Consider the following 11790-nt stretch of genomic DNA (forward strand, 5'->3'; position numbering starts at 1 on the left):
AGAAAAAACAAACTGTTCAAAAGTGCAAATTTTCCATTCCTTACAAAAGAAGAACCAATATTGTTTTAATTTTGTGCTTAACCTATAAGGTAAAAAGAGGTTATAAAACTGCTTTTCAGTTTCATAAAGGACGACACACAATGAATTTACATCACCAGCTAAATTAACAAGACCATAAAACCTAAACTGTGCATTCATCTGTGTTATGTAATTTAAGTATTTCTCATCTAGAATGTCAATCTGATGTTCCCTGTCAGTGCCCAGGCACAATTTGCCCAGTATAAATCCCATGGCATATTCTACTTCATAAACCACACCAATTTTCAATATGTTTTGGTTATTGTCCCCTTGCTTGGCTTACAATTAACAGCTTGTGTAAAGAACCCAAACTCTCACCTTTCCAAGAGTTCTCTAAGAGATGTCACCTCCTCTTCCTTCTGCAGCCGAGCAGATTCTGACTCGGACAGCTGCTCTCTTGCTTCATCCAGCTTTCTAGACAAACTTGTGTTTGCAGCCTAGTGAAACAAATTATTGCATTTCCTTACAGAGAAAAACAACACTTTACCACGCATAGGGCAATTACCAAGACACCTAAACAATGCTTTAACAGAATCAGTTAAAGCCAAATGACCAATTAAGATATTACTGAATAAGCAGACAGTAATTAGTTGTGTACTAGTGATTGATTACTTCTGTCACACTGAATAAGGGGTCACTGAATAAGGGATAGACTGAAGTAAGATAGTATTAAGCCTGTAATTCTTATTAGTCTATGTCAGTTGAGCTTTTGTTTCCTTATCAAGGAAAATCTCTCAAATTGCAAAAGAATACACCCTGAAAACCTTTTCACCACCTAAAAGTTTCAAAAGAAAAACAATTAAACATGAGACAAATGTTGTTTATTAAAGCCATATGGAGTATGAAAGACAATGGAAAAAAACCCCACGACTTCTTTCACCACTAGCCTCTCCAGATAGGTCTACCAAACTTGGAGTCCTCAGGGAACATACCTAACTTCATCTGAAGGGGTATGTATTTCTGCTGGCAGGCAGGGCCAGGTTCAACAACCTTAATTTTCTACTTTCAGTATTCCTTACATCTCAGTATGACCCTTCTAACCCAAATATTTGCTAAATTTGTTGCAGTAATCCTATTTTTTTCTGGTTGGATTATTTCTCAGCCAGATTAATTCTCTGATTCAGTGCCCTTTGCAGCCTGCAAACAGATGGATGCACAAGTGTGGTTGTGTGTCGTGGGAATGCAGGGCCTAAGACAGACACATTTTAAACCTGCACCCTCATTTAAGAAGAGAACGCGTAGCCAGGTCTTACACAAAAGCCTGATTAGCTTTCAAAGAAGGACAAGTCCTAAGTGCTGTTGTGCTTTTCACAATCTCTGCTTCAGTGGCTAACTGTCAGCTGCCGAGTATTTTGTCTGCAGCACCTGTATTTGTTCAAGGCTCTTCTCAGACCCACAGTCAGTCATCAGAAATGCTGCTTGCCTTCTCAGTTATAACACTAATGCCTGCTGACACAAACACCTCTGGTTTTAAATCAGATCAAGCACCTACTTGTAACTCCGTAATTTCTTCCTCTGCAGCATGCTGTTGTCGCTTCTGCTCCTCAAGTTGCTCCTTTACTTTTCCACACTCCTCACTGATGGCCTAGCAGAGAGATTGAGCCAGGAGTTAGCAATCCTCTAGTGGCCACCCCTTCATCTATAAAATTCCCAGTTGTGCATCATGAGTGCTCTTACTGCCATGCATGTGATAAATGCAGCACCATTGCCAAGCTCATGAAAGGCAGCTAAAAAGACACCCAACTCTTGGAATCAAGGAAACTCCCACTGTGGTGCTAGACTAGCTGGGTTTTACTGTTACTTTCCATAGGCTATTACAGTTCTCAACAAAAAGAAGGTCAAACTCATGCGATTGGTGTATAACACCAGTGGCATAAGCCTCTGATCAACCACCAGTCTTAGAAAATATCTCAGAATGACAAAACAAACAATAAAATCTTCAGCTTTCAGGTGTGCTGTTACACATATACAGAGCTGACTCATGCTTTTCTGGAAGCAGAATTTTGATCTTCTTGGCTGCTTCCTTGAGCAGCTGAAAGGAAAAATACATTAGGGAATTAACTGCTAAAGTATCTGGTCTCAGTCTAAGTTTGATTTCATCAAAATAATTTCTAGATGGAAGCAGTGTTAGAGATGTGGGGAACAGGTCTTGCAATGTTAGTACCAAAAAATAAAACAATCATAGCTGTGACCAGAGGGAAGTGTTACAGCAGATGCTACCTTCAGTGGCAACGTAAGAAATAATCGCCCTCTTGATTACTGCTTGGCTTTTCCATGTCACACCTGCTCTCCACCAGGTTTGGATGGCCACACTATACATCCCATAAAACTCTGAAGAGTTATTTTACCTCAGACAGGCCCAGGTCATGAGTGCAGAGACATTTTCAGATTCCCAGGCTAAGGCTAGTTGTGTGCTAGTCTTAGAGCACGAGCTACACAAACCGTAGGATTTCATGCAGTAATTGCTGCAGCAGATGGTAAAGCAGGTCCCTCAGCTATAATAATTACATTAATTTACCTTGAATTTTGTCTGATAATTTAGAATCTCTGTGCTCATTTGAAATTTTATTGCAGACAGCTCTTCTTGGCTGGTCTCTTGGAAACTTTGTGCCTGTTTCTTTGCTGTCTCCAGCTGCAATTGCAGACTTGGGACAACAGCAGCACATACTTGAGCCTCCTCTAATTTCTCTTGCAGGCTCTTGTTCTCCTCTCTGAGATTAGAGATGTCAAGCTTCAGCTTCTCTTGCTGCTCTGTTGCCTGTTCTTCCAGTTCTCTGAGCCTTTCTGTGGCCTGGGCTAACTGTTCTTCTGCATCCACCTTTTCAGAGCTTAAGGCACAGATCTGAATACCAAGTTCAGCCATATCTGTATTGGTCCTGTGGAGGAGATCTTTGTTTTCTTCATTTTCTATTCTAGCATTTTTCAAGTACTGCTTAACCTTTGATAGCTCTTCCTTCAGGTTCAGCAAATTATGTTCCAGCTCAGCTTTTTGATGGGCTGTTGTCTCTTGCTCTTTTTTTAGCACTTCTTCTCGTTCTTTACATTGCACCAGTTCTTGCACATGGTTTCTGTTGAGAGACTCACTTTGCTCTTTCAGCTGCTGGACAAGCACCTTCTGCTCGCTCAAGACAGTCTCAGTGACTGCCAGTTCACCTCTCATCTTCTCTCTCTCATCAGTGGTCTGCTGAAGCTTGACTCGCAGGTCGAGGACTTCTGCTTGCAGCCTAGACACTTCACCTCGGTTGACCTCCAACTGCTCTTCACTCATGGTCAGTCTGAAGGCCAGCTCTTTTGTCTCCTTCTCCAGGGAAGCTTTCTGCTGTAGTTGTTGTTTTTCCACTGATTCCTTTTCTGATGTGAGGGATTCAATAAGCTTTGTCTGATGAAGGCATGTCTTTTCAACACTGAGCTTTTCTGTCTCAAGAGTCTCTGCTTTCTTCTTGTGTCTTTCAGCTTCTGCTCTTAGTTGCTCACACTGGCTCTCCATGCCTTGCAGTTCTACTTCCTTCTCTGTGAGCTGTGACTGGAGACACTCTTTGCTTTCCTTCAAGGTGCCTAAGCTTTTTTCTATTTGTAAACTATGCTGTTTGGCACTCTTCAGCTGTCCTTCAAGTGAGGCATAAGACTCCCTGGTGGTCTCTTCTCTTTGCTTTAGTTCTTCATATTCTGACTGCAGAGCCTCTAACCTCTCCTCCAGAATCTGGCTTTGCCTCCTGGCATTCTGCAAGTCTTCATCCAGCTGTTTGTTCTCACCCCGGAGCTTCTTCTCTTTTTCATCAACTGACACCAGGGCATCATCTATCTCACTCTGAAGTTGTTTCTCAGAGGCTCTCAGCCTGGCCACCTCTGCTTCCAGGGAAGCTTTAGAAGCTTCCAGATTTTGCATCTTCCCTTCCATCTTCTTCTTGGACTGCTGCAAATTTTCATTCTCCACTTTTAGCTTCCTGCTCTCCTCATCCAATTCGCTCACTGCAGAGTTTTGCTGCTCCATCTGCTCCTCCAGCTCCTTGATCTTCTGCCCGAGATGCTCTTTCTCAGACATGAGTTTCCGGTTTTGCTCCTCAAGGTTACGCACAGTCTGACTCACCTTTGTTAAGCGACCCTCCTGTAGTTCAAGTTGCTCTGCTTGCGACTGGGCTTCCTGCTTCAGTGCTCCTTCCCTCCTACCATACTCCTCCTCAAGTTTCTCTTTTTCTTTCCTGGCTTCCTCAAGATTTTTTTCCAATTCCCCCACCTGAGCCAGCGACCCCATTACCTGGGTCTGAAGCTCAGTCATCTCCTTTCCTTTCATAGTCAGTGCCTTCTGAAGTGCATCATTTTCCTTTGACATGGTTTCCAGGCTCCCAATCAGCTTTTCACTCTCTTCTTTGGAGTCAGCAGTGAGGCGATTGTATCTGGATTCCAGTTCCTTCTGTGCCTGTTCTTTCAGCTGCAGCTCCTCCCTTGCTGCTTTCAGCTGAGACACATGTTCATCACTGAGTCTTTGCATATCTGCCTTTTCCTTCTCCATCTCCTGAAGCTTCTCTAAGAGTGCTTGTATTTGTAGGGCAGAGTCATTCTGGGCTGTGACTTGCTGTCCCTTTTCATCCAAGGCAGCATCAACTTTTGCAAGGAGATTGAGGTTCTTCTGTTCTGTGGAACTCAGCTTGGCTTTGAGCTCATCGATACAAAGGTCTTTCATAGAAACCAAAGCTCTAGAGGTCTCTAGCTCCTGATTCGAAACCTGCAATTTTGAGGCACCGTCTTCCTTGCTGGTCAATAGCTGCTCCACCTTTGCTGAAAATTCCTTCTGCTGCTCCACTGCATTTAGTTCCAGTGACTGTAGGCACTTCTGCAGGTCATGGACAGTGTTCTGAGTGGAGTGTGAGACCTCACACTGCTTCTGTAACTCTGTGACCATCTTTGCCAGCCGGGAGTTCTCCTCACTGTAGTTACTGTTCTTCTCCTTTTCTACCTGTACTTGTTCTTTTTGAAGGCTGACAGCTGCCTGAAGCTCCTGGTTTTCCATTTCTAGCTGTCGAATACGATCTTGAAGTTCCCTCTGCCGCAGCTCAGCCTGGTCAAGTTCTACACGTATCTCTTCGTAGCCCTCAAGGTGTTCAGCATTTAGCGAGCTATTTAAATCAGGGCTGGAGGGAAACTCTTGGGCCTAAATGAACAGAAGGGGAAAATGAGAAAGTTAAAGGAATATGAAACATGCATTTAAATGGTGTGCTCAAATGACAGCAAGTTCGGGCTCTTAACAGTGACATTGTATGTTGCATTCATAGCACTACAAGATATCAACTTACAGGAAATGGGACTTGTTTTCTCAAAAGATAAATGAAAACATACATATCTGCAAGCAGTCTTCTGCATTTTTTTTCCTCTATGAGATTTGCATGTTCAGTTGAATCAGCTACCAGACAATTCTCGTCACTTTTAATTAAGAACACTTTTTGTAGTTTAGCATTGTAAAAGTCTTAACCATCATAAAACTACCAGGTTCTCTGGAACTATGTCAACTAAAGATCTACCATGAAATGTAAACATGTATTTGCAATTTGCTTACCTGCAAATAGTTGCTCACTAAACTGCTCATGCTGGAACTGCGACTTGGTGGCTTCCATAAATATGCTGAAGATCCAAGCGAGGAAAGTGTCCTCCTGTTGATCACATAGAGAAACAATATAGAAGATAAGTATAAGCACATATATGCATGTCCTTCTACTCATATATGTAACATTTGTCTAGTGGTAATTACCACATACTAAAACACATAACTGCACTTGGTGTCTCGGTCAACAACAACTGAAGTAAATTAAAACAGGGATATCAAAGGCACCTGTAAAAGATTATGGGGTTGGTGGCCGTGACTGCCCACATCCGCAAGAACCAACGCAGCCTTGCTCTGTCAGGAATTGCACTGCTGTGCGGCAGCGGCTCAACCAGATGGTGGCAGCAATTGGCCCTGGAAAACTCCCACTGATACAAACGGATCTGGACCAGGCCTTGGAGTTTTTATCCCCCACTTTTAGGCGGGACCACCATGGCTGCAAGTGAAGCATACTGCTTGGCTGCCCAGCCGCTGCATGTCTCAGCTCTTCAAAAACAAGCTGAGAACATTTCTTCTTCTGCCTGTACAGAGAATAGCTTAGGATTTGGACCTAAACTGCAGTTACCAGAAGTACTATACTACAGAGCATCAACTCTGCTCACTGGTACTCAGTATACTGAAGGAAGAACAGGTCAATTTGGTCACAGGCTAATTACATGGAAAAAGTGTATACCTGCCCTAACACAAGTATTTCTACCTTCATAAGCAGAAGCTTTTACAGATTCTTTATCAGGTAGGTGTTTCAGGGCCCTGTTAATACAAAATGACAAAGTGGTTCTACCTTACCTTGCAAATGCTGGCCAAGCAGCATCTAAATCATAGCCTCTTGATGCCAAGTCAAACTGAACATCAGTGAGCTCATAGAGCTGACCCACAATGTCAGAACTCATTTTGGAATTCAGAAATGGACTTCTTGCATAGTACCAGTCACTTGAAAACAAAGAAACAAACAAAGAAGTAATACTCATTTATAAGCAAAAGAGAAGCAGTAGTTTCTCTTGCAAAAAAACACCCACAACATCATTATTCATTCCACCTCCCAAAAAATTATGGTACAGTATTCTAAACACAAACTGCAAACAACCAGATCCACCAAACAACATCCCATCCCTTCTATGTAAATGAAATTAATCAACTTGAATTAATTCCACATAAATATCTTTAGAGGACCCCCTGTACAAAATATTTTTTCCTCTAGTACTTGGGCAAATCACTGATAATATAAAATATTTGCTATTCACTGGATAGCAAATACACAGTAAATTCACAGTAAATACCTAAAGCACACACTTATTACGTCAAAAATGGGGGACAGAAAGCAGCATCCAAAGCTAAATACACTGTGAAAACAGACTGCTTTTTCTAAAAGCCCTAGTAGCATCTCTCCAAACAGCTACAAACTATCTTTGGTGTTCCTGGGCCAGGGGCAAGTTGTTCCTCTGCGATATATACAAATGCTTTCTGGGGCTTTGTGCAACACACCCAAATTAATCCTCCCTCATGATGTATAACTAATCAAACCCAAGATCTTCACTGCTTATAGAATGTCACCTTTGAAACTGACATATGGAAGCACCAGCACCACCCACTCCACATACATTTAGCTATAAGAACACTCAATCTTTACAAGCTCAAGATAGGTATGAACCAGTGACCTAGCCCCAAAGATCTATCATCCTTCGTATCCTATTACCAGCTCTCTAAGCCAACCCTTTGGAAGAGTTTCAGCTTCTTTCAATAGCTAGTAGGTGATGTTGCTTGATCACACTGAGGAAACACCCATTAGTTAACAAGGTACTTTGCTATTCACCTGGTCACCTTGGTGTTCATAAAACATTGCTGCAAGGTGTCTGCTAGCCTTTGGTGAACCAGGGAGTAACGAAGAAATGCTCTTCCTTTTCCAAGAGATGTTCGTAGCTGGAAGGGAGAAACCACAAGAAAATAAAATTCTAAATATCATTTGCAGTCATGTAGCTACATGGCCAGAACAATCTCCATACCAACACTAAAGACCTCACAATTCACCATGGTAAAGGAAGAAGTTGCAAAGGAAAGCAGTAAGAATTGTCACCTTTTCCCAAGTCTGTCACTGGGTGGAATCTTCTATGAATAACTAATTGTTTCTATAGTTGGCTGTTGTCCACTTCACTATAACATAAAAGGCATCACAGGATCAATGAATCATCTAATATATAGAATACGGACTATGCTAAGGACAATTCCCAATGTAAGGCAAAATCTCCATGTGCCCGGCAAAGCCAGAAGTGACTGCATAAGTTACTTCAGATGTGTATGGCCACAGCTGGAAGAGCTTTAGGACAGACCTAGACATAGAACAAAGATGTACACATATACAAATATACTTCCCCATGGACACAGTAACCCCAGACAATGCAAAAAGCCTTTCTTAATACTTAGCCATTAAGTTGATTAAAATCTAATTCTTATTTCAGAACAAGAGCAGCTGCATGACCAAAATTAATGGATCTTTTTATGAAGACAGCTGCTAAATCAACATAAGGGGGAACACAAAACTCAGCACTGACTTTTGTTACAGCTATTGACTTGAGGAATCAGTGTTTTATTTTCTATCTTACATCTGAACCATCTGCTGTCTGGAAAAATAGTGGTACACTGAACAGTCATGTTTCATTTCTGCTTTCCATCAAAATCAGTAATCAATTTAAAAATCGAAAAGGAATGTGATTAAAGAATTTTCTGCCAGTCCTAACCAAACTGCTCATCCAACTAGAAGAGCAAACTAATGATTTAAAATAGAAGCCAAGACTAATATTAGAGGGGCTGAGACACAAGTTAGTTGGTTACTCTAAACTATGCTTGAAAAGTTAGCATGAAAGAAGGCTCAAGGGCCACACCAGCTTCCTCTCCTGATCAGTATTGCACTGTGGTGAAGTGAGACCAACACCTTAAACTCTCGGCTTCCTTGTTTTTGCTGTTGCTGAGCTTTCGCTCTGAAGTAAGATTCATGTTCCTCATTTAGCTCAGTAACCCACTACAGACAAAAATGTTCCTTGTAAATGGAACATGAATGAGATGTGGAGCAAAGAAAGCAACATTTTTTATCACTTTCTGCTTTGAATTCCCTAGGTCCACAAACACTAAGTACCCCAGAAACAGCAAATTTAATTTACCAACTGGTTTTCACCCTCATTCACCCTGCAGATATCTGAATATTTATTCAGGGAGATACTATCCCCACCCTGTGCACAGAAGCTTACAAGTGTTTTGCCTAACTAGGCATATTTAGTGAATATCTTAAGAACAGTCAAAAAAAAACACTGGAAGCCACAGATTTCATCCTATTCTTACTCCCACTGCTTTATCAATTTAAATCACAATGCCTTTTTTAAGCATGGAGATACCAGAACACATGTACATGAGGAGAAGTAGAGAAAAACATCTACATATATATAGCTACAGGTAGTGAAAGACTATTTACTAGGAAGCAAAACCATGCTAGAGCCTTGCTAGAAATCAGGGAGGCAGTACTTGGTATTGACAGTGCTTCCATGCTGACTGCAAATGCTGTAGCTAAGGTGCAATGTATGGCTCTAAAGACTTGGAAAGATGTGTATTCAGTGTAACTACCTTTATAAAGGGAAAGGGGAATGACCAGAACTCACTGCTCACCTACTGCCATCAAGCCCTCTGTTTAATTAAAAGATAACAGTTTCCAGGGTACTCCTGTTTGCTTCCTTGCTGCACCTCTCCAGCATATCATGCACCCTAACATTAGAAGTGCTGCAGTCACCTTTCCAGAGAAATCCGGCTGGCTACTGCTACTGAGAATTTAGGGCCCAGTATCTACATTCAGAGGACCTTTCCTGCAGCAGCAGTTTCTCTCCTTACTTCTCCAGTCTTTCTAGAAGTAGAGGGAAAGTCAAACCAAATTTCTGTGTCTCTCCTCTCTTTTCCTTCCCAGTAGTAAACCAAACTGGAGCCCTTCCTTAGACTGTTCACCTCAGAACAGCAAAATTCAATACTGCTAAAGCTGCAGAGAGAATAAAGTAAGGTAGGGAACCCAGAGCCTGCTAGCGTATCATGGCTCTTTCAGATGGCTCAAAACAACATTATCTAGAGCTGCCATGGAGGATCTGCAATGAGAATAGGGAAATCTGCTGTAAATAGTAACTTGCCAATACAAGTTAGCACTGCTCACAGATAATGGAACTGAGCATCAGGACAATGCTGGATGGCACCACCACCTCTTCTACCCACGAGGGAAATCTTCAAATGATTCTAAAGACACAGACAGGAACAGCACAGAAAGCTTCTGCCAGCACTTACTCCACCCACTTGTTGAGCTGAAGACATAACACTGTTGTTACAAGATTAAGCTTTTATTACCGTATCTAACAGAAAAAAGGCTTTTTGTGCTGTTCATGACAGCTTACCCAAGGGAATAATGACAACCATCCTAAGGCATTACATCGTACTATTTCACATAGAGGAACAAAGCTGAGACAGAAGATGAAATACTATTCTCAGTCAGTTCTCCTCAACTCTATGGACCAGTTGAAAAATTTTAAGAAATGTCAAATATGATAAATCTTCCATCTTACACTTAAGATGAAAATCCTGCTGTAAACTGTGCTAAAGATGACAAGCTCCACCCATGACTTAATCTTCCATTTCTTTTTAGAGAAAATGGCACTAAGTTTCTGAAAAGGCAAGGCACAGCCAAAGACAAACAAGTCCATTCACTTGTGTAAGTAGTCTTCAAAGTAAGGGTCAGGCTAGCTAATCCTGTATAATTTAGTGTCCTAAGAAAAAAAGATAACTTTGAATTTTTATACTTTATCTGAAAATTAAAAAAACCAATTACAACATATAGGAATTTTAACATATTTTGCTATTAACATATTATGCTATTAATATGCATAATATGTTAATATTATGTAATGCTATAATGAAACAATTAATATGCTATTAACATATAGCAATTTAACATATAACAAATTTTTCTGCTATATGTTAAAAGCAGTGTATCTTTGTGTTTGTTTGTTTCTACCACTCTCTGAAAAGACATACCAAAACATAACCCAGGTATTACAATGCTTAACTGATATAACTTACTTCTGTGATAGACTTGACAAAGCGGATTCCATCATTAGCTCCTTTGACTTTTGCCAGACAGTCGCAGAAATAATCCCAGTAGTCTTTCCTGTTCCCCAGCAAGGTGCTTTTTTCTTTCTGGTCAAACTTAGAGAAGAAAAACAAAATGCAATGACCAAAACTTAAATATAAATATACTTATATACAGCTACTTGGAATTCTGTTCCTCTCCCAGCAACATGTGCTTTCATGACTCCTCTTAGCTTAAGCCAGTGTACTCACAAAGGCAAGAGAGATTGTACCGATGCAATCCAGCAGTTACAAAAGCCACTTTACAGAGAGTAACAGATAATAATGTTCTGGCTCTCTTTAAAATACAGACATCCATTCAAAACTGCTGAAACAAAGATTTGCAGCAGATTCAGCAGCTGTTCAAGAGCAATGAACTAACAACCAGTTGCTGAAAGACCTGCAGTCAAGTGTGGCAGTAGCGCACATATAGTACCAGAAAAACCTCCTCTAGCTAAATCAAGGTCTTCAGCTTCTGCTGAAGCCTCTGCAACCCAATTAAAACTCCCTTGCCTAGATTAAGGTCAGATTAGCATGTCTTTGTTGTAATCAGTGGCATGATTACAGTCTATGTGAACACCAGACTATATGCAAACTGAATTTCAGCTTGCCCAGCACTGTTCTCTTTAATTTAAGTTTCAAGGAAGGACAAAAAGCAGCATTCCAGATTAAAAACCAGCCTTTTGTATTAAGCCTTCCATGCAATAAAAAAAATTTCCAAAGTGAAATTACTAAAAATTCGGGACATTCTCACACCACTATTATCTGCACTGTGAACAGCTTACCAGTATTTATTTTCCATTAAAATGTTGTCAAGATCTATTTACCACAGTTTTTCCAGGCTAACTGAACAGGATATATCTTTAAAATGAAGCTCAGACCTTTCAGATCAATAAAGAAATCCCTTACATTCTTCAATCAAACTGCAAGCCCTGCCTTTTGATTACATTTATTTCTTTTCACTAGAAGTA

The 11790-nt window shown here is 40.8% G+C and overlaps 1 protein-coding gene across 1 annotated transcript in view; it reads right to left on the minus strand.

Moving 5' to 3' along the window:
• The window catches only part of FYCO1 (FYVE and coiled-coil domain containing 1), a gene marked incomplete at its 5' end in the record, with an annotated part of 33995 nt that extends 23096 nt beyond the window's left edge, over window positions 1-10899 (minus strand). Inside the window, 7 exons of the mRNA XM_009071449.1 lie at window positions 397-515; window positions 1571-1663; window positions 2597-5227; window positions 5630-5723; window positions 6461-6604; window positions 7485-7591; window positions 10772-10899. Coding sequence (XP_009069697.1) covers window positions 397-515; window positions 1571-1663; window positions 2597-5227; window positions 5630-5723; window positions 6461-6604; window positions 7485-7591; window positions 10772-10899 — 3316 coding nt within the window. The remainder of the gene's footprint in view (window positions 1-396; window positions 516-1570; window positions 1664-2596; window positions 5228-5629; window positions 5724-6460; window positions 6605-7484; window positions 7592-10771) is intronic.
• Window positions 10900-11790: the final 891 nt, after the last annotated feature.

Source organism: Acanthisitta chloris, unplaced genomic scaffold, assembly GCF_000695815.1.
Source record: "Acanthisitta chloris isolate BGI_N310 unplaced genomic scaffold, ASM69581v1 scaffold8680, whole genome shotgun sequence".
Classification (NCBI taxonomy): Eukaryota; Metazoa; Chordata; class Aves; order Passeriformes; family Acanthisittidae; genus Acanthisitta; species Acanthisitta chloris.